The sequence below is a fragment of the Eubalaena glacialis genome, chromosome 19 (assembly GCF_028564815.1).
Source record: "Eubalaena glacialis isolate mEubGla1 chromosome 19, mEubGla1.1.hap2.+ XY, whole genome shotgun sequence".
Taxonomy (NCBI): Eukaryota; Metazoa; Chordata; class Mammalia; order Artiodactyla; family Balaenidae; genus Eubalaena; species Eubalaena glacialis.
In genome coordinates, this window is record NC_083734.1 from 58,076,297 (window position 1) to 58,098,997 (window position 22,701).

Below are 22,701 nucleotides of genomic sequence, written 5' to 3' on the forward strand. Positions count from 1 at the left end.
CCAGTATAGTCACAAAACCCCCAGACTCAAGGGGTAGGGGTCTTAGCCCCCACCTCTCAGTGGCAGGAGTGTCAATCACACTGTAAGAAGATCATGTTGAATGGGAGATAAATAGTAAGGTAGCCATCATTTTTTTAATTGAAGTATAGTTGATTTACAATGTTGTGTTAGTTTCAGGTGTACAATAAAGTGATTCAGTTATACATATATATATATATATTCTTTTTCAGATTCTTTTCCCTTATAGGTTATTACAAAACATTGAGTATAGTTCCCTGTGTTATACAGTAGGTCCTTGGTTATCTATTTTATATATAGTAGTGTGTATAAATTAATCCCAAATCCCTAATTTATCTCTCCCCCCTTTCCTCTTTGGTAACCATAAGTTTGTTTTCTATGTCTGTGGGTCTATTTCTGTTTGTATATAAGTTCATTTGTATCATTTTTTTTAATGTAGACTTTTTTTTTTAAATAAATTTTATTTATTTGTTTATTTATTTTGGCTGCGTTGGGTCTTTGTTGCTGCACGCAGGCTTTCTCTAGTTGTGGCGAGTGGGGTACTCTTGGTTGTGGTTCTCGGGCTTCTCATTGCGGTGGCCTCTCTTGTTGTGGAGCACAGGCTCTAGGCGCACAGGCTTCAGTAGTTGTGGCGCACGGGCTTAGCTGCTCCGTGGCATGTGGATTCTTCCCAGACCAGGGATCGAACCCGTGTCTCCTGCAATGGCAGGCAGATTCTTAACGACTGCGCCACCAGGAAAGTCCTGGAAGATACTCTTCTTAACTCCAATTTACAGAAGAGGAAGTTAAAGCTCAGCAAGGTCAAAATTTTGCCCAAGGTCATGCCTAATAAGTAACAAGTGGGATTTGAATTCAGGTCTCAGTGACTCCAAAGCCACCACCGTTACATTTACTGCTTGCCAAATTAGGACAAGGATGCCAACGGCAGGTTTCATTTCTTGAGACACTTACTTGACTAGATCCTCCCGGGATGCTATTGAATCGTGGTGCCCTGGTGAATCATGGCTTGCTCTGGTGGCATTCCAGGCAGGGTCCCCCACACAAAGAAAGGCCCCGAGGTGAGAAGCGGGGTGTAAGTAATTCATTGTGGCGGGAGACACAGGACGTGGTGTGGGCGATAGGACAAGAAAGGTTGGTTGGGGTCAAATTAGGGAGAGACCTTGAATCCAGGGCAGATGTGAGAGCTTTTGCAGAGAGATTGTGGCCAAAACCATCAGATTAGGCAAGACCTCCAAGGGGGAATGTGGCCAAGAAGAGATTCAAGCCCAGGGCTTTGGAAAACGAGAGTGTAGGCTGGTGGTCCTCGAACTTCGGTGTGCAACAGAATCCTCGGGAAGGTGAGTCAAGGACTCAAGAGACCCAGGCACGTTGAAGCAGGGCCTTTCCGTGCCCTAGGAGACGAGGGAAGGGTGGGAGCAAATTTCTGGGCTTACCGTGTTCCCAAGGGATTCTGAGACCCACCAAAGTGTAAGAACCACTGGCTTCAGCCCAGCGGTACTTCTCAGCCTTGGCTCGTGTTGGAACACCCTGAACGGCTCTAGAAATACTGATGTCTGGACCCCAGCCATCCCAAAAGGTTCTTACCTCTGAGAATATTAAAGGGGGTTCTAAGGGGCAGCCAGGTTGGGGACTCCTGGCTGAAGGAGAGAAAGAAGAGCAGTGGTCTTGGAGGGGTTAAGAAATAAGTCAAAGCAGCAGGAGACCCATATGGCTTAGCACGCGGCCCCCCTTGATCCAGGAGGAAACAGGTGGGCAACGGGGACTCACAGCCAGTTTTCAGTGGTCTGAACCTTACTGCACGTGGGGATTCTGATGGGCAGCCCACACCCCGTACCAGGGGCATCAGAAGGTTGGGGATGAAACCCCAGCATTAGGTTCTTTTAACTCTTGACATGTTACTCAGTGACACACAGCCAAGTTGGAGGGCAAATAGTACTTCTCACACTTGGATGTGGACACAGTTGACTGGGAGTCTTGTTAAAAGGCAGGTTCTGATTCAGCAGGTCTGGGGGGGCGGGGCGGGCCTGAGGTTCTCCCTTTGTAACAGGTGCCCAGATGGTGCCCATGTCGCTGGCCCACGGACCACCCTTTGGGTAGCAAGGATGTGCATTCATTTTAAAGAGTCATGGTCATCAACACAAACACCCCTGCCCACACTCCACCCATCTCCAAGCCTCTGCTCTTAGAGCCCATCCTGATTCCAGCAGGCAGGTGGGCAACCAGAACTTTCCCACCTGCATCTCCACTGCTCCCCTCCAGGCTGACGGAAGATCGGAGCTGGACCAGCGGTCCCCTCTTTACCTGCCAAGGGGGTGGACATTCTTTTAAAGAGGCAACGTGGTGTTTGTGTGCGACATCCATACAGCCTCACACACTTCACCCAAGGGCACGGGAAACTGGTCCCCCGATGTGCCCTTCACCCCACACCTAAACCCCTGCCGCACTGCAGGGCAGGGAAGGAGGGGCAGCTCTGCCTGTCTCCAGACTCTGAGGTCCGAGTTCAAATCCTGCCTCCGCCCTGTTCCAGCCACGTGCCTTTGGACAAGTCAACGAGCCTGTTTCAGAAGTTTCTCCGTTGTAAACTGTTTGAAATAATGACCCGTGTCTCATGGTTGTTGGATGAATCCATTGCTTCATGGACATATGGATATAAATGGGTACAAACCCCAGAAGTACAAAGCAGAGCATGTCGTAGTGACGGATGGGGTGATGGGGCCACGTGAGGTTGCCCGAGTGTGGTGGCCGGGCCCCACGATCATCCTGTCTGCCCCACAACTCCCTTCCGCTGCCACCACTGTCAGCCCGGGAGCCAGGCAGTCTTGGCTGCCGACCTCCGGCCCCTGACCCCTCCATGTGCCCTTCCCTCCCGCAGACATGGGGAGCTTTGAGGAGAGCGAGAAGCACCAGAGCGTCTCCCACGGAGAAGCGGCCGTCATCCGCGCCCCACGCATTGCCAGCTTCCCACGGCCGCAGGTGACCTGGTTCCGGGACGGCCGCAAGATCCCGCCCAGCAGCCGCATGTGAGCATCCTGCCCTTGGTGGGGGGTAGGGGGGCCGGCCCCGGGAGAGGAAATGTGGGGCCACGTAGGGCCCCCAGATGCTGAGGACGGAGGGCCCTCCCTGCTCTGGGAGGGAGCCAGATGGGGTCGTCCCCGATGAGGGAAGTCTGGTTTCCAGGGGCCTTTCTGGGAAAGTGCGGGCGGAGTCTTGGAACCATGACAGTTCCGTGGCCTCCCCGGGGAATCCCAGGCGTTGGCTCCACTCTCGGCTGGAGAATAATTCTGCCTCTAAGAGCACTTAAAAAACCCGAACTGGCACAGACAGAGGCTCGGTCACCGTGGTTCCAGGCCCAGGGTTCAGGGCACATGGGAGGGCGCTGGCACCTCTCTGGCAGGGTGTCTCCGCGGTGCCTGTGTGGCTGGGTGTCCACTGGTGTGCACGGCTGTGTGTGTTTTGGCTCCAGGGAGGAGGTGAGGCCAGGAGAGGCGGGAAGAGGAACACATGGTCCTTTCAGCGCTCACAAGGGCCCCTGTGTGCAGCCCGGAAGGGGGTTGTGGCAGCCTGGCTTGTGGGCAGAGTGACAGAAGCAACGCCTCCACAGAGGGCGAGGGGCAAAGCAGGGGACGCAGTGGCCCTCCTGACCCCCCTGGGAGAGCCAGCCCAGGCTGTCCTCTTTAGGACCCACACTCTCCCCTACACTCTGCTCCCAGAAGAGAAGAAAGACCACCCTGGTCCTAGTCCGCTCGGGCCGCAGGTCCATTGTGGGTGGAGCCCATTCTGGTCTCTGTAGGAAGCAGAAGCTGAGACGGACAGTTCTTTCCTCTGGGGAACATGAGGTCCAGTGAGAGAAGCATGATCTTAATAACATGATGATATCCTGGCAACAACAGTGGCTGTCGTTTATGAAGTGCCTGCTGTGTTCTCAGGCCTGGGCTAAGCACACTCCCCATCACCCTCTCTTCCAGGACGGACACGAACCTCCCAGGGAGAGATGCTCTGTCTCGTTCCCTTTTCCATCCCCAGGTCCACCTCAAGAAATATTTGTTGAGTGAATGACCCTCACAACAACCTTACGAGGTGGCTGATTTTACCCCCATTTTACAGATGGTAAGGTGAAGGCCCCCAGAGTTTAACTGCTTTGCCAAATCTCACGCAGCTGGTGCCAGGCTTGCCAACTCCAGAGTCAGGTCCTTAATTCTGCCTTATGTGGAAGTTATATGAGAACAGGTACAAAGACATGGGAGCTGAAAAGGATAAAGTGATTGTACTTTTGGAGAATTGGTCCTGCTGATTCTCAACATGGCTACCCTCTGAGATGATTTGGGACCATTTAAAATATATTGATTTTCAGATTCTACCCCTCACACATTCTTATTTCATTGAAACGGGGTGTACCGAGGCCTTGAGATTTTTAAAAGCTTCCCCGTGATTCCAGCATGCAGCCGCAGTTGAGAGCCACTGTCCTAGAATGTATGTTACCTACAGACGCAATAGTGCTACGTAACAAGTGGTCCCAGTGGCCTGACGCAATAAGCATGTATTTGTCATGTAAACCGGCAGATTGGTGAACTTGGCCTGGCTCTCTCACTTGGCTGGGGCTGGCTGACTAGGATGCCTGGGTGACTCAGTTCTGCCCCACGTGTCCCAGCCTCTAGCCAGTGGGCCCTAGCATCTCCTCCTGGCAGTCGCAGAAGAAGCAAAACACAAGCTTCTGCTAACATCCCATTGGTCAAAGCAAGTCACGTGGTAGAACTCAGATCAAGAAGCCAGGAAATTGATTCTGCTCTTGAGTGAGAGGACCACAGAGTCACCTGGCGAAGGTGCTGCTACAGAGCAGGTGATGATTGGGTATACACACACGCACACCTTCCTGGTCACGCCTGCCCCCTCCCCACCTCCTCCAGTCCTCCTACCGAACGCACGAGAGAACACTGTGGGGATTTCATCTCAGCAATTACAGCAGATTAATATTCATAACCCAGAGGAAAGGTCCCTGGAAGCCAATTCTCTGGTGTGTGTTTGCTGGAGATACACATCTGATGAGCGCTGTCAGTCAGAGGGGTGTACAGGGTGCTGAAGGCACGTGCTATCTACAGAGGACCGCTCTCCCTCCCAGGGCACAAGTGGAGATGAGTAACCCCTGGCCCGTTCCTTGATACTCATTGTTGAAAAGGAGACAAGATTCCCATCAAAGACACATGCTGGGGGCTTTGGGCAGCTTCTAGCGTGATTTATTTTATTCTTAATTAAATGATCAGTTGGGCTCCCGTGGAGCTGAGAAAAAAGGGCACACTTCATAGGAGTGGGAGATGGAAGGTGGGAGGGAGCTGGGCCCATCAAAGCAGCGGGAAAGACCTAGGAAATTGAAACCAGAGGAGTGTGGCTGAAAAATATCACCCAGCCCCTGCCTGAGAGTGGAGCCCTGATGTCCACGCCCTGCAAGAATTCCAGCAGCTTCCTTCAGTGTGGGTGCCTCTGGGGGCAGCAGGCCGGAAACCCTCCTGACAGCCACAAATAGCTTTGTGCACTTTGGAGGTGAGGGGCAGGGTCGTTCTAGAACCATCTATCAAGGGGAAGGTCATCCTGCAGAAGGCGGCTAGCCCAGGGACCTTCCTCAGCCTCCTGCTGAGGACAGAGGGACAGCAGGTCAAAAGGCCACTGGCCCTTCCCCGGCTCTCTGCCTCCTGTTCACTCCGCACTGGGAACTCGAACCCAGGCCCCGGGGTCCCGGACACAGTGCTTTCCTCTAGTTCCAGTCAAGGCCATGCTAGCTGCATCACGGACAGACCCCCAAATCCCAGGGACTTAGCGCCAGAGAAGTTTATTTCTTGCCAACTGAAAGTCCCACCGAGGGCGAGGGATGGGAGGGGCACCCTCCTCCACAGCCAAGCTGGTGAGAGCTCCACCCTCATCACACTGGGCTCCCAGTGGCCCCGCTGGTCCAAGCCCAGAAGCGGCGCACATCCTCCGTATCCCACTAGCTCAGCCAACTGCCCACCTGGGTGCAAGGGGGGCTGGGAAGGGTGACCCCTGGCTTCCCAAGATCTTCAGTTCTCTGCAGGAGGGGAGCCAGAAACAGTGGTAGATGGTGACCATCTCTGCCACCTGGGTATGCCGTCCCCCCCGACCCAGGACAGGGTACCAACCACCGCACAATCCACACATTCCATTTTGAACCCAACAAATCATTGTGCGGGCTGTCTGGTGCGTGGTGGGACACTTAACAGCATCCTTGACCGCTACCCACTAGTTACTAGTACAGCCCCACAGCTGGGATAACCAAAACTTGTCCAGGCATTGCCAAATGTCCCCTGGAAGGTGAAGCCACCCCTGATTGAGAACCACTGACCTAGAAGGATCCATCATAATATAGACAAAATATAGGCAAAGGAGAGAAAGGGGGTGGAGAGAATCTGTGTGGTCAAGGAGAGAAGGAATTGGAGGTGGGGGGCCTTCTCTGGAGGCCAAAAGAGGGGTTCAGGACAGGCGGGTGTACTCGGGAGGGGGACCAGGCCGTGCCCAGGGTGCCCACCTGCCAAAGATTTCATCTAGCTGGCTTCTACATCACCAGGGCAGCGGCTGGGGAAGCTGGAACCCAGGGGGGTCCACGTGCACTGCTGCTTGTCGTGAGCCCTGACCTTGGACTGTGTGCCCGGAGAGGGCTGAGTGAGAGGGAGGGGACAGCCTCAGGCCACCTGGGGGCTAACAGAAGCAGCCACAGGAATCAGAATCAGCCTCAGCCTCAGGGCTGGAAGGGGTCTTCACACGCATCTGCCTCCACCCCTTACACAGATAAGGAGACTGAGGCCCAGCAAGAAGGAGGCTGTGAGCTCCTTAGAGGCAGGGGCCAGAGCTCCACCCCGGAGCTGCCCCCCTGCCCTGGCCACAGCCCAGCCTCCCTTTCCCCAGCCCTCACCCACCCCCACAAGCTCCACTAAAGGGCCAGGGCCCCTGCAGGAGAGTCCCACGTGAGGACGTGGTCACCATCCCTGTCCCATTGTGTCGATTTTAAAATATTTTAGCTGGCTCTGTCCTCACTCCCATCACCTCATTAGCTGGAGGTTAAAAGAGCTCTCCGGGGGAAAAACAAAAACAAAAAAAAGGACATGATTAGGGTTCCCAGGAATTGGGGCAGGAGGGCTTTGTCTTCCTGCTTCCTGGAGCTCGGCAGGCAGCGTGAGACTCAGCACGCGAACCCCCAAAACCAGGAGAAGGAGGGACCTCAGCACAGCCAGGCTGGGAGAGACCAGGCTGGAGAGGCATTCGTGGGGATGTTTATTTGAGAGCCCATTTAAAACTCTGTTACATTCACCTAATGGGAAAATTTGAAAAGAATTCAACTGGATTTGTCCTTGTTAAACGAACATTAAGGATGTTTAACAGCTGTCTCGGGCACATCACATTAAAATCCAGAGAGAGACTTGACAAACTAATGGTTTTGTTTGTCATCAGGAGGATGGGTGAGAGGAGGTGCCTGGCAGAGCCAGGGTGGGCAATGCTTCTGCACCCACGTCCAATGGGGTCCCCAAATTCCCGCCTGCAAAAGCCCTGCACTCGGCCCGCGGACATGGGAGCTGAGGGGCTGCAGGATGGGATCCCAGCAGTGGAAACCAGGTTGGGAACAAACAGCCCATGTCTACACCCCACTACCCGGCCCGTCTCCTTTTTCCCTCTCAACCAGCCCCGATGGCCCCTCTTTTATTGACCAGATTTGGGGAGAAGGAAACGGATACCCTAAGAGGGGGATGGGGGGAGATGTGAACCCCAGAAGGCTGTGTTACAGGCAGGCTGTAGCCTTTGAATCAACCTAAACAGATTCAGGATTAGGTTAAGGCAGTGATTCTGGAATGATCATGTTCATTTCTAAATTCATTCTCGTCTCTCATCATTCATTCATTCATTCACTGATTCTGGTGAATGAATTTCTTTAGTTCTAGACACTCCTGGTGCAGAGGTAACCCCACACAGCCATCCATGCTGTGACACAGGAAAGGGTAGAATTCCAGGGGAACTCTGGTCCCTAACCGGGCCTGGGGGCGGGGAGTGGCAGAGAAGTGTCACCTGGACAGTCTCAGACCCCTGGGCATGTTCTGTATTGGGGTCTGATCCCCAGCGCTGGTGGAGTATTGGGATTCCCTGCAAACTAAACATGGCTGGAGTTCAGGCAGTAAGCGGTCCCAGGGGGTGGGCTGGAGGAGGGGGTCTTGGGGTGCCTAGCTTCGTGTCCCCGCTCGCATCCCCGGATGCTCAGGTGCAGCAGGCCCATCAGAGGCGTCCTTTTCCTCTTCGCAGAGCCATCACCCTGGAGAACACCCTTGTCATCCTGTCAACAGTGGCTCCCGACACAGGCCGCTACTACGCACAAGCTGTTAATGACAAGAATGGGGATAACAAGACCAGCCAGCCCATCACTCTCGCCGTGGAGAGTAAGTAAGCCACAGGGCCTGGGACCGATGGCGGAGCGCGTCGTTAAATCTTGGGAATGGGGCTCCGGGGGGTCATTGGGAAGACGGAATGGCGGTGGAGGGGGGAGGCTGGGAAAGGGCAGGGGAGGCGCCATCCCAAGGAGGAGGAGGCCCAGCTGGGGGTGGGAGTGGGAGGTGGAGGCTGGGAGGGAGCTGAATTCTGGACCCCATGCCCATGACGAGTCTGAGATCCTATCAGGAGGGGGGGACACTTAGCCTGGCTGTTAGCTGGGCCCCTGGGGGCCCAGGGAGGGCGTGGAATATAGGAGAAAGTGTGTGCACTAGAAGATTCCCACCACCCCTGGGGCTCAGGTGCTGGTGGGCTGAGCCCGCCAGGAGATGGGAAGCTCATTTTTAAAGAAATATACTGACTGTCTCTACTCAGCTGGCATGTAAAAAGCGCCACTTTTACTTGGAGCCAAGCCATCCTCACCGATGGGAATACATGCTCTCTGCCCAGGCTCCTGCCTAAAAGTGCCCCTGTGTCCATCCCCAGAGACCACCCCGCACCCTGGAAGAGAGAGGCAAGGCTCTCCCCAGTGGCAGAGCACAGAGGATAGCAAATGGAAAGGGTGACTCCTTGGGTGTCTTTGGCAAAGAAGTATTTGTCCAGCCAAGGCTGAAGGCAGGTTTCCGACCAGTGATGGAGATGCTGGAGGTGTCCCGCCTGGCCTGGTTCTCCCCGGCCTGCTCCCTCCATGCTCCATCCCTGGGATGGAGAGGTGGGTGGGGGGTCACAGAGTACGCGGGACAAGGCCAGAGCTTCCCGCAGCGGCCAAGCAGCCACACAGGCTGGGGGAGCCAGATGCTCACGTCCCTCCACATCTGTACAACTGCTGCTCCAAGAGCCAGCCTCATTTATCATCCACGGTCCTGCTGGGACGCACCCGCCAGCAGCAAGAGAAGGGTGCCCGCCAGCTCGGAACCTTCCCGTGTCCTTCCTCTGATCCCAGCCTCTGTCTTCAAGGGCCCAGAAAGCCCAGAACATTCCCCAAGCCCGACCTGCCCATTCCTGGGCCTTCTGAGCACCAGCAGAGCCCCTTCCCATACGTGCAGTGACCTCCTTCCCCCAGACCGCATTCCTGCCTGCCTAGAAAGAAACCTGGGTGCAGGGATCAGAGCTCCAGTCTGGATACTGACCTATCAGGGTCACGGGTGTAACCTCTGACATTGACCTGGGCCAGGGTCTCAGTCTCGTCCCGGAAACCTGGGGCCTAGCCCATGACCTGGGGCTGCTGTTTCTATAGGAAAAGGAAGATAGCCATCAGAGAAATGTTTGTCCCCATGTATTTTCCAGCGCTTAGAATACCTAGAGTCTCATGGAATTGAATCATTTGGTGGGAGGGGTGCTCACGGTCCAAGTCAAGGCCAGGCATCTTCCTGGGTGACTCAGCTGACCCTGAGACCGAGGTTGGAGGCTCCCTCCCGCTCTGTGCTCCTCCCCCCAGCACCCTCCTCCTGGCGGGAATTGCACCAGCTGTTCTCCTGGCCAACTGGGCGGGCTCTTCACTCTCTGCTGCCTCCCCCAGCCCTCCGGCTGGCCCAAGAGAGGCAGGCAGGGTCCCTTGGGACCCCCATGTGTGCCCAAGCCTCCCCCGCCCCGCCCCCGTTGTCTGTTTCTCCCCCACCCCGTCGCCCTTCGCCTCCTGCTCTCACGGTGATTGGTACTGGATTGAGAGCGAAGTCAGCTGATTAGCAGCTAATTTCTCCTCCCACGAGTGACTGCACTTCAAATCCCGGTTCCTGCCACTGACACAAATCCCCCAACTGCCTGCCTGTCTGCCTGCCGGCCAGTTTCCTAGGAGCAATTGCCACTTCGCCCACCACCGGCTGCATCTCCCCTCATCTGTCTCGCCCCAGCCTCACCTCTCCCTGTGCTCTCCCCCCTCCCCCCTTCCTCCCTCCTCTGCTCAGGGCAGCTCAGCCTCTTAGCAGCCCTCAGGGGACATCTATGCTCTTCAGAAATGGAGGAGAGAGCAAAGGCCAGTGACCCCCCCCGCACCCCCGCCGAGTTGCCCTCTGCCCAGGTGTCACCCAGGTGACCTCACACGGACTGTCACAGCTCTTGAAAAGTTCATACCTGGCTGGTGGTCCCCCTGGGTGGCAATCAGAGCTGCACTGTCCAATAGAATTATAATATGAGCCACATATGTAATTTAAAACTTGCCACTGGCCTCACTTTTTCAGAAGGAAAAAGAAACAGGTGAAATTAATCTTATTATATTTTATTTACCCAACATATCCAAAATATTAGCTGTTGAACATACAATCAATAGAGAAAATATTAATGAGATACTTTACACTGGGTTTCTTTTTCCTACTAAGTCTTCAAAATCCGTGTGTATTTTGCACTTAAAGCACATCTCAGTTTGGATGCTGGATTTTCATCTGAAATACGTGATCTGTATTTAGATTTCATAAAATTTACAGCTGGAAAGGTGGGATCGTAGCCCAAGTTTTTCCACACATAGTTAAAAGTGTTCTAATAACTGATTTGGGGATCCGCTTTTAATTAAATGTAAATTAGGTAAAATTAAATCCCATTGCATCAAAGGGGCACCAGTCACGTTTCAAGAGCCCGTAGCCACCTGTGGTTCTCGCCCCACCCCTGCCCATGTTAGACAGGGTAGGTCTGCCCTGGGCCCGTGAGTGCCTGGAAGCGGGCCCAGCAGAGGGGAGCAGCTCGCCTCCCTGCTCCCCACCCACTTGACCCGCGGCCCAGTCACGTGGTCCCCGAGCCACAGTTTCCTCGCCTGTGGCAAAGCGTGGTTGGAAGGATTCGATGACACGACTCGGGGAGAATGGATCAGAGTGGGTGTCCCCCGTCGCGCCTGTTATCAAAATCGTCCTGGGGCAGCGAGACCCAACTTTGCCCCCACGTGGGGAGCCCCTAAGCTTCCTCGTGCCCCAGGGCCCCGTCCACATCACGAGCTCATGTGGAAGATGCCCGTCCTTGCTCTGGTTTGCATGTGGTTTTCTTGCTTGATCTTTAGGGCCCCATTCACCCCACCGTCCAGAGCAGTGCCTGAGCATGGCCAGGCTGTCCCCCTTCCCCTGGCTGGCCCTCCAGAGACCCTGAGTCAGTACAGGCCTCCCTGCAGAGAGCGCCTGATAGAAAGGTGTGTCCTGCCGAGGGTGGGTCCACCCGAGCGGTCCCCCTCTGCCTCCACATCACACCAACAGCCTCCCTTTCCGTCGCCCCACGTGCTGGGCACCGTCCGGCACTCTGCTGCGCCATCCTTACAGCAACCCCTGGAGGCAGTCTGTTATTCCCCTCCACGAGTTACAGATGAGAAAGCGGGGGAAACAGGCCTAAGAGGTGAAGCAATTTACTTCCTGGCAACATTCGCTAATGATGCACAAGCCCGAGAATGGAACCATGTTTCCCTGGCTGCCAAACTCACCTCATTAACCGCTCCCCAGACGTCCCAGAGGGAGACAGATCTCCCTTTTGGCCACTGCCGCCCCCTGAGAGGCACCTGCTGTCTGCTTCCTCGAGACTCTCCAGAAGTTACCCCGCCCCAGTCTTTACCTCCCAGTCATGGCTGCCACCGGCTCCCCTGCTCTCTCCAGCCCCTGCCACTGGTTGCAAACCCACTTCCTCCATCCTGATTCTCCTTGACCGCTCAGGACGTTCAGCTCCACTGACCCCCCTCCCTGGCACCCCGTAACCTGAGCTTCCTCAACCCTGCGTGTCTCCCCCAGTTCTCCCGTCTCCTGCTTCCTTCTCCCCTGACGTGAACAAGCCGATGCCTGGTTCTCTGCCCTTTGTCCCTCCCACTCCCCCACCCCTGGTCCCCGGGGTCCCCCTTGCCCCACCCTTCTGTTCTCTCCTGGCGCGTCACCCCCCGGGGCTCCTGCCTCGTGTTGCTGAATGTCCCCCCTCGAGTACCTTCATTCTGACATCCCACCTCCGTCTCCAACCCAGGGTGACAAAATCCCAACCCATCTGCCTTCTTTGGAAACCTGTTCCTCTTGGGCTTAACTCTTCTCTGTAAAGGGGGCCCCATGTCCAGGCATCTTGTCCTCGTGTCTGTCGACCCCTCCGTGTAATGTGCCCACCTAGGGCCGACTTCCAACCCATAGCCCAGCTTATAAATAGTAATCTGGCCCTGACCCAACTTCTCCCAGTCAGATCTACTCCCCCTAGCAGGGATGGAAAATGGGATTCACCTCATCGGCCAGCTCTGATCCATTGTTGGTGCTATGTTAAGAAGGATTCTGAGGGCTTCCCTGGTGGCGCAGTGGTTGAGAATCTGCCTGCCAATGCAGGGGACACGGGTTCGAGCCCTCGTCTGGGAAGATCCCACATGCCGCAGAGCGACTAGGCCTGTGAGTCACAACTACTGAGCCTGCGCGTCTGGAGCCTGTGCTCCGCAACAAGAGAGGCCGCGATAGTGAGAGGCCCGCGCACCGCGATGAAGAGTGGCCCCCGCTCGCCACAACTAGAGAAAGCCCGCGCACAGAAACGAAGACCCAACACAGCCAAAATAAATAAATAAACAAATACTTAAAAAACAAAAAAGAAAACTAGCCTGGGCTTGGTGGGAGGCGGGGAGGATGGGGGACTTTGAATTGAATTTGAAATGGAAAGTTTCAAATAAACAAGACTGAACTTCAAAAAAAAAAAAAAAAAAAAAAAGAAGGATTCTGAGGACACATCTGGGCTCAGCCAGGAAAAGCACTGACCAATCAGGAGAGTGGGCTGGGGACAGGACAGCATGTGGGCCAGGATCCATCATGTCTGCTCTGGGGCTCTCCCCCCTCATCCATCCCAGCGCTCTGAGGCCACCCCAGCATCACGCCCAGATTTACCTCCGGCTCCCCCCATTCACCTCACCTTCATTCACACAGCGCTCCTGTTCTGGAATGTTCTTCTTCCTTCTGGCTTCTCTGAGTTCCACTCAAGTCCCCCCATCTCCTGTGAGTCCCCAGGGAGCACTTGAGGCTTTGCCTGATCTCCTGTAGCCCTGAACACGTGTGTCCTCCTTCCCTCGGTCAAGAGGCCCCTGAGAGTCCGTGACTTCACCTCCTGGTAGCCTCTGGCTCCATCACTTGGTCCAGGCTGGGTTGGGGGTGGAGGGAAGAAGCAAGGAAACATCCCCCCACCCAAGCACAGGCAGACAAATCCCCAGAGGAGGGACTGTCATCTATTGAGCACCTACTATGTGCCAGGGACTCTGTGCTTACCCCAGAGCAGCTTAGCCGTGCCCCCCCAGGACCCTCCTTCCAACACCCGTCATGTGCATCTTTAATCTCTTAGACATCCAAGCGCGGATCTGACTTCTTCCCAGACTGCACGCCATGAGGACAGACCCCCTACCCATCTCACTCGGCAGGGAATCCCTGGTGCCTGGTACACAGTCTGGCACACACAGAGCCCTTACCCAGAAAAGATTTGTTGAGTCGGGAGCTGATCCCACACAACCCTGGGAGGCGGTGATTTCTACCCCCATTCTGCAGCTGAGGAAAACTGAGACTCGGGGGATGAGGTGACCAGCCGGGGTCACGCCCAGGATGCCTGGGGCACAGCAAGATTTTGAGCCAGGTCTTGCTGACCGCCAGGCCCTCCTTCACTGCATCCAGGGCCCCTTCCCTCATACCCTGCAAGCAGCCACCTGGACCTGGGCAGGACAGGGTCCCTGGGTGGGTGTCAGTCTCCCCTTTAACCTCCTAAAGCCAACAAGGCAGCCCTGAGGTCAGGGGGCAGCCCTCATATTTTTAAACTCCGAGGGCTCTGTTTACCCATTGACGCCGTGGGGCTCTAACTGTCTGTCTTCTCCTCGTGCGCCAGTAATCTGGGCCTCCGTACCTGCGCACCCTGGCATGTAGTAAACAATGTGGAGCACACTTTTATGGATTCAGCTATATCAGCAGCTTTCAATCCAATCGCTCTTTATGGCACCTACATGAGGCTTTTATATTGTTGCAATTATTTTGGTTTATATGCTTCCTTTCTTCCCCCCTTCATTTTAGTTTATTTTTTACATTTTATTCCCATTCTACCTGGGCCTTTCCCAGCAAGGCCTGGAGGCCCGGCAGGAAAACCCTTCCCGGGGCTGACTGGGGTGGACTGACTTCCCCATAAAGCATGTCCTATTGCTGTTGCCCGGGGGCTGTCCGTTTCATTATGGCCTACCACCTCCAGAGCCTCCAGGTTAGGGGCCACCTGGATGGATTTGTTGTGAGGGAAAGTCCTTGGTGGCTGTATTTCTGGGAGCCATAGGGCAGGTGTACAGAGAATATTGGAGTTTCTGCCAGTATTGGGCCTATGCTGACCCACAAAGTTAAGAACCTGGCCACTTCTTAAAGAACTCAAAAAATATAAAAAAGGAAATGCTCCTGCCTCTGTTAGGAGAGTTTGGGGTGTTGTTTTGCTTTAATAAAGCCCAGTCATGATAAGTTCTCTTTCATTTTAATTGTCGACCCTGGAAGTTATACAACGATAGCCCCAGTCCCATGCATTCATTCACCTAACAGATGTATTTGAGCACCTACTGTGTGCTGTGTGGCATGGTTCTGGAAGTGGGGGCGAACAGGACTGTCTTGACTCAGGCTGCCGTAACAGAATACCACAGACGGTGGGGCTCAAACACAGACATTTACTTGTCATAGTTCTGGAAGTCCAAGATGAAGGTACCAACATGGTTGGTTTTGGCTGAAGGCTCTCTTCCCTGGCTTGCAGACGGCTGCCTTCTTACTGTGTCCTCACATGGCAGAGAGAGAGCTCTGGGGCCTCTTCCTCATCTTATCAAGGCACTAACCTTGTTGGATTAGGGCCCCACCATTATGACCTTATTTAACCCAATTACCTCTTAAAGACCCCACCCCAAACACAGGGGAGTTAGGGCTTCAACATATGAATGGGGGTGGGGTGGGGACAATTCAGTCCAAAGCAAAAGCAAATGAGGTTCCTGCCTCACAGAATGTATTAATTTCCTAAGGGCCACAAACTGGGTGACCTATCACAACAGAAATTTACTCTCGCACAGAAGTCTGAAATCAAGGTGTCGGCATGCCCACGCTCTCTCTGACAGGTGGAGGATCCTTTCCTGCCTCTCCAAGCCTTTGGCAGTTGCGGGCAATCCTTGATGTTCCTTGGCTTATAATTCATTACTGCAATCTCTGCCTCTGTCTTCACCTGGCCTTCTCCCCAGTGGGTCTGTGTCTAAATTTCCCTCTTCTTATACGGACACATCATATTGGACTTCGGGCCCACCCTGATGCAGTAAGACTGCATCTTAACTTGATTGCACTTGCAAAGACCCTATTTTCAAATAAGGTGACATTCACAGCTGCCATGGACTTGAATTTGGGGGACAGTATTCAGCCAACTACAGGGAGTTTGCATTCTGGTGGAAGAGGTGGCAGATGAAGCAGTAAGCCAACAAGATAAATGCAGGTGGAGGGAAGCATTTTGAAGGCAAAAAACCAGGACAGGGGGACGGGGACGAGGGAGTGGCTGCATTACAGGAGGAGCGGGAGAGGCCTTGAGGTCTCCAGTGCACTCTCCCTGGACACTGTGTGGAGACCCATCAGCAGAGGAGGTGGAAGGGACCCCGGGGTCAGTGTCTGGAGGTTCGGCTCTGGGGCTGCTGGGGCGTCTACCCCATGGCCACCTGCCCCCCCTCCATGAGGACAGAGGTCTCCCGTGGCATCCCTCTAATGGGGGGTGGGATTTCTGGCCTCTGTTCCCAGCTGACACCTGTCCTCTCTCCAGATGTAGGGGGCCCCGCAGACCCCATCGCTCCAACCATCATCATTCCTCCCAAGAACACCAGCGTGGTGGCCGGGACCTCGGAGGTGACCATGGAGTGCGTGGCCAATGCCAGGTAGGCAGTGCCCCTCCCCCACTTTAACTCCAGCGAGCGCTCCTGACCTGTGGGCTCGGAGGAGACCAGTCGGAATTCAGACAGGCCCAGAAGTGTCACGTGAGGACCCGTGAAAGAAGATGGGATATTTAGCCTAGAGGAGGGGTGATGGGTGGGCTGTCAGAGAGCCGTCGGATGCAAGCAGGGCCCGCCCAAGAGGAGAGCCCATGCCTCGAGGCGTGGCAGCAGTTACGGGGCAGCAGATCCCAGCCCGGGATATTTGGGGCTGGTGGGGGATCCACTCATACTTCCAACGTTCAGAGCAGCCTGGAGAGGGGTGGCTCACCTCTGCCAGCAGTGCCCTCCTCGCGTGCAGGCATGGGCAAGAGGGAAGCTGTGCTAGGACACAGGTCACGTGATGCAGGAAGGCAGACCTGGGGTCAGGTGTAAATGCGGCCCCTTCTCAGCCATGTACGACCCTCACTTCTCTCCCTTGGTCATGTGTGGGCACTGTGCTACGTGCCCTCCCACAAAACCTCCTTTCTTCCAACAGCTACCCACGTAGGTGTCACTACCCTGAAGCCCAGAGAGGGCAAGGAACCTACCCAAGGTCACCCAGCTGACCGATAGCAGAGTTGCAATGCAACAAGCCACCACCCCTCGGGCCCATGCTCACTGCCAGGCTCTGGGCCTCAGTGTCCTCAGCTATAAAATGGGGAATGATGCAGCACCTACCTCGGCAGTGAGGCATGCAGGTAGAGTGCTGGAGCCAGCCCGACCTGACACCTCCTAAGTGCTCCAGAAAGATGATCCGATGTGATGGAGTGGGCAGTTAGACCAGTGACCCCAAGGTCACCCCCAGCTGAAGGTTCCCGGACAGCATGTCTCTGTAGCAGTGCTTCTAAAAGTACGCTTCTCAGGGACTTCCCTGGTGGTCCAGTGGTAAAGAATCTGCCTTCCAGCGCAGGGGACACAGGTTCGATCCCTGGTCAGGGAACTAAGATCCCACATGCCGTGGGGCAACTAAGCCCGTGCACCACAACTACTGAGCACGTGCACCACAACTAGAGAGAGAAAACCCGCATGCCACAACTAGAGAGAAGCCAGCGCGCCACAACGAAAGAGCCCGCATGCCGCAACTAAGACCCAACGCAGCCAAAAAAAATTTTTTAATACATAAAAGTACACTTCTCAGAACCCAAGTTTCTCACAAGTAGGGGAAAGGCTGCCAGGACGCAACAGAGCACATTAAGGGAGCAGAGAAGAGCCTACGTAACACCATTCAGGCCAGGCTGCCCAAACTCACTCGACCACGAAACCCCTTTTTCTTGGGACCCCTCTGAGCCCCCGGGGAACTAGCACGGACCTCACTTTGGCAGATCTGCCCTTGGGGATCCATCAGGTGCTAAACAGGGGAGCCGGGCAAACCCCAGCTCAGGGGTCCTCAGGGAGCCGGGATCAGTGATGGAGGAAAGGGGGCCCAGCTCACAACTTCAGCCCTCTCTCAAAGTTGGGGGTGCATATGTCGACCTGCCTGCCTTTGTTTCCCCATCTCCAAACTTTGGGTGCTTCTCTCCCATTTCAACTTGTCACTTTCCCTCACCTTTCACACTTGCCTATCCACTGACTTCTGTGGGATGGGGCACGGCACACGGAGCAGAGCAGAAGAAAGAGAGATGCGTGCAAAGGACGCTTTTCTGCTCTCGAGAGCCCCCGAGCATGAGTTACCACCAGGCCAGGGTCCTGTGTGAATCCATCCACCCTCGCCACAACCCCCAGGTGGGCACAGTTGCCCCCATTTCACAGACGAGGAAACTGAGGCCCAGAGCACTGAAGGAACCGCACCAAACAACGGCTTGCGCCTAGAAAGTGTCAGGGGCGTGGGCAAACCCAGGCAGCCTGGCCCCGGACCTGCACTCCTTACCATGCCCTGCCCTGCTGCTCGGGCCTCTGAAGTCTCTGTGGCTGATGGCCTGCCTCCCTCGCCCCCACCCCCACCCAGGCCCCTGATCAAGCTGCACATCATTTGGAAGAAGGATGGGGTGCTGCTGTCCAGCGGCATCAGCGACTACAACCGCCGGCTTACCATCCCCAACCCCACGGGCAACGACGCCGGTTACTACGAGTGTGAGGCCATCCTTCGCAGCAGCAGTGCCCCCTCTGTCGTCCGTGGCGCCTACCTGTCTGTGCTGGGTGAGACGGGGTGGGGCTGCTGGGGTCCCCCAAGCATGGCTGGGACCTACTTAAGGGTGACCCGAGCGGTGGCCATACCAACAGGAGCACAGCTCTGACACCCTCCCCTGGTCCCCCCTCCTGCAGAACCGCCTCAGTTTGTCAAGGAGCCAGAGAGACACATCACAGCAGAGATGGAGAAAGTGGTGGACGTCCCCTGTCGGGCCAAAGGTAACGCGGTGGTGTGGATGGAGGGGGACGGCAGGGACCCCCAGACCTTCAGCCGCTCCTGTCCCTGACACGGACTTTTCTAAATTCTGCCTCCTTCTCATCACTGAACAGAGAGTCAGTCTGGCTGTAGGCAGACACCCCAGGAAACAAACAGGCCAAATTACCATAATCTCAGGGCTGGAAATCAACCCCGTGTTACCATAACTTGAAGGTTACAAATGAATCCAAATTACCGTAATTTCAGGATAGGTGACAGACCCAAATTGCCCATAATTTGAGAGTTGTAGACAATGCCAAATTATCGTAATGTCAGAACTGCTAGAACTTTAGTGCATCTCTGCCTGGTGTCTGGGCCATTTTGCTTCATCTCCTCCCACCATTTTTACTTAACCCCGCCTTGTCAGAGTTCTTGCAGACTTTCTACTTTTCCCATCCCCACCCCCCCTCCTTCAGGTTCCACTGAGCTAAAAGGCACCCCGAAACCAGGGTGAAATCTGGGATGATGAGATGATAGGGGAGAGCGTGCATGACGGAACAGGGTCTAACATTGAACAGAGAGGAGAATGTAGCCCAGGCAGGAGGGAGGGTCCAGTGGAGGGGGAGGGGGGATACTGACCCCCGTTCTGAGACCACACCAGGGGAAGACAGAGATCCATTCATGTATTGAACAAACGTTTTTGGAGGGCTTATCATGTGCCGATACTGTTCTCGGGGCTGGAGAGACACAGAATGAACCAAACAGCCAAATCCCCGCTCTTAAAGAACTTACATTCTCATGAGGAAGGCAGACAAACCAATAAGCAAATAAAGATAGCGTATTTCATTTCATCTAAAATGCCATGGGTTGTAAGATGCCCCATTATTTTATGTGCCGCTAAGAAAGAAAAGGGACTGCCAATTAAATGATGACATGCTGTCGATTGTAAGACACGTCCTGATTTGAGACGTTACAATGTGAAAGAAGGCACTGCTTGGGCTGGATGAAATATTAGAGGACGTCAGGGTTGAAAAGTGCTGGGAACGAAAAACAAGCAGGCTGAGGGGGCTCGGAGCCACGGGGTGGTCTTTCGAACGGGGTTTGGGGACCTTTTCTGTAGAAGTCACATTTGAGCAGAGATGCAGTGGGAGAGGTGAGAGGGCTAGGGGATACCTATGGGAAGAGCATGCCAGGCTGGGGACACAGCTTGGGGAAGGCTGAGGGGTAAGGGGAGCCCCCATTCACCTCCCTGTGCGACCCGGTAGGAGGGGGCTTCCGAAGGAACACTGATCCCATCTGCATGCCCCTTGACACAGGGCTCTCTGGTCACCTGGGTTTGTGAAAGCCCAGTTGGAGGTTCCCAGAGCACACAAAAGACTCTGCTAAATATTGCAGAAAAAATATAGCTTGTCCAGTCCAGCCTTTCCAAGCTAAACTAACCCCAGTATCTTTTAAATTTTCTTGGAACTCCTAGTCTATGAGAATTTGAGAATTGTCCCTCTGAGAACATCTTTCCCCGCTCCCAAGACCAACAGTGGCACCTCTGAGAAGGTTCTAGAAACCAAGACACCCCAGGGACACCCTCCCCCGAGGACTTGCTGCCTCAGCCTCCACCTGAGCATCCCTCAGAGGCGGCTGACGGTGGGCGCTCATCTCCCACAGGTGTGCCGCCACCCTCCATCACCTGGTACAAGGACTCGGCCGTGGTGGAGGTGGGGAGGCTGAGCCGCTTCTGGCAGCGAGGTGACGGGGGCCTGCAGATCAGCGGGCTAGTGCCCGACGACACCGGCATGTTCCAGTGCTTCGCCCGCAACGCGGCCGGCGAGGTGCAGACCTCCACCTACCTGGCCGTCACCAGTGAGTTGGCCTTTCCTGTCCTGCCCGAGTCCCTCCCGCCCAGGACGCAGCTTTCCTCCAAGCCAGGGGCCTCTTGAGAACAGGATGCTGTGCAGTGCAGAGACAGGATCCCAGAAGGCTGTCCCCCGGGGCCGGGTGGCTCTGGCCGGTGACACCTGCTGCCTCTGCAGCCAGCACCGTTTTTTCTTTTACAAACCAGAGCCTCGATTTCACATTTGATGAAGGATGAATCCCATTTACCTTGTCATGGAGGGTGTCAGCTGCCCTTGGGGGGGTCCTCAGTTTCCCCTAAATGGAGACTTGAGAATCAAGGCAGGGTGGGGACTAGCGTCACCTGGGTCCTTCCACAAAGCAGGTGGTAAGGGGAGCCCTCGTGGGCCTTCCGGGCTTCTTCCCAATGCTGGGGCCCTGTCAGGACACCTGCATCCTTCCCTGCAGAGGGACCCACTCCAGCCAGCGGGAATGGCAGGGCAGAACAAGGACCTGGGGTGTGGCTAAGAGGCCCCACTGTCTCCCTTCGCAGGCATCGCCCCCAACATCACCAGGGGCCCCCTGGACAGCACGGTGATTGACGGCATGTCAGTGGTGCTGGCTTGTGAGACTTCGGGGGCGCCCCGGCCGGCCATCACTTGGCAGAAAGGTAGCTGAGACTGATCTGCTTTGGAGGGTGTGGCCACGTGACAAAGTCTAGGGCAGTCCTCAGGGCTCAGTTCTGGAGCCAGCCAGGTGGGGTTTCCCATGTACAGTTGGGAAGGTTGTGCACTGTACAACCCAAGAGGGTTTCTTTCACTCCACGGTAGGTACCACATGCCGCCCTGCTGGGCTCAAGGCTCAGCTCTACCTCTTGTGAGGCCTGTGACCTTGGAGCCTCAAGGTTCCCATCTGTAAAATGGGGACAGTAGGACACATACCTGGGTGTGGCATGAAAACTAGACGAGAGGATGCTCATGAAGGGCCTGCTCTGTGCCTGGGAAGTAGGGAAGCCCAAACAATGATGGCTGATGTAACATCGCGGTGGACGTTGTTAGTACAGGTAGGAGGCCATCCCCCCTCCGCAGGCAGCTTGCAGGGCTCCAGACACCTAAGCCACCAAAGCCCAAGCTGTCTACCTAGGTCCACCCACCCCGCGTGACTCCTCCACACTCTGCATTGTACACTCACCTTCACAACCCTCCCTGGGGACACACACATGTACACACACACACAAAGTCACTCACTCACACCCCCCCAAGCCTCTGCTCAGATGAACCTTCTCCACAGGACTCACCCAGGCCCTCCCCCGACCCCTCGCTGCTTTATTTTCCCACCTTCTAATACGCAAGATCATCTGCGCATTGGTTTTGCTTATTGCCTGGCCCCCCACGAGGTCAGGGCTTTCGGTTTTGTCCCCTGCTGTCTCCCCAGGGCCTAGAACAGAGTCTGACACACAGTAGATACTCCATCACTATTGGTGGGGGGAGTGTGGGCACGCTCAGGCCCAGAAATCAACACACCCACCTAACATGCTCACTTGTTCAGTATGCCCGCACGTGTGTGCAGAGGGACCCGCTCACCCCCAGACCTGCCCATGGACAGTGCCCTCTGTACAGACAGGTGGGATTTTCTTTAAAATAGGTACAATCACGAAAACCTGCACTCTCAGACTCACTCACACACGGCGTGTCCTCTCTCCCTCCCGCCCTCCCTCCCTCCCTCCCTCTCCCTCTTTCCAGGCCTCCCTAGGTCCCACTGCAGAGGGAGGTCCTTCCGGACCAGGGCTGCCCCTGCCCTATGTGTCCCGCTCCGCCCCCACCCCTTGCTGCTCCCACCCATGACTTTCCTCCGCTCCCCTGCAGGTGACTCTGCAGAAGCATCCTTCCACAGGATGCCTGTCACCACTTTGTCAGAGCTCTCTGTCCCCTCCCCCCCAGCCCAGGTGCCAGCTGCCTCCGAGGGCTGTGCCCGGCAGCGTCAAGAGACAGTGCTGGCTTCCTCTGGTGAAGGGCAGACAGCGTGGTGGGTGGAGAGACATCAGGAGACCCGGGCTCGGGGCCACCAACTCTGTGACTGTGTGCCCTTGTGTCCGTCACCAAGTCAGAAACCATTCTGGTCCCCAGCCCCGCTGCCACCACCATCCCCCCATCGGTGGCCCTTTCAGCCTTTCTAAAGCTGGAAGCCTGCCTGAGCCCAC

General features: G+C 55.4%; 1 protein-coding gene across 3 annotated transcripts in view; it reads left to right on the forward strand.

The window, feature by feature from the left end:
• SDK2 (sidekick cell adhesion molecule 2) overlaps positions 1–22,701 on the forward strand; it is a 260,397-nt gene that overhangs the window by 160,882 nt on the left and 76,814 nt on the right. For all 3 annotated transcript variants that reach the window (XM_061176964.1, XM_061176966.1, XM_061176965.1), the window contains exons 4-10: positions 2,891–3,038; positions 8,311–8,444; positions 16,204–16,315; positions 18,297–18,487; positions 18,614–18,697; positions 20,337–20,531; positions 21,055–21,171. In XM_061176964.1, the coding sequence (XP_061032947.1) occupies positions 2,891–3,038; positions 8,311–8,444; positions 16,204–16,315; positions 18,297–18,487; positions 18,614–18,697; positions 20,337–20,531; positions 21,055–21,171 (981 nt within the window). The remainder of the gene's footprint in view (positions 1–2,890; positions 3,039–8,310; positions 8,445–16,203; positions 16,316–18,296; positions 18,488–18,613; positions 18,698–20,336; positions 20,532–21,054; positions 21,172–22,701) is intronic.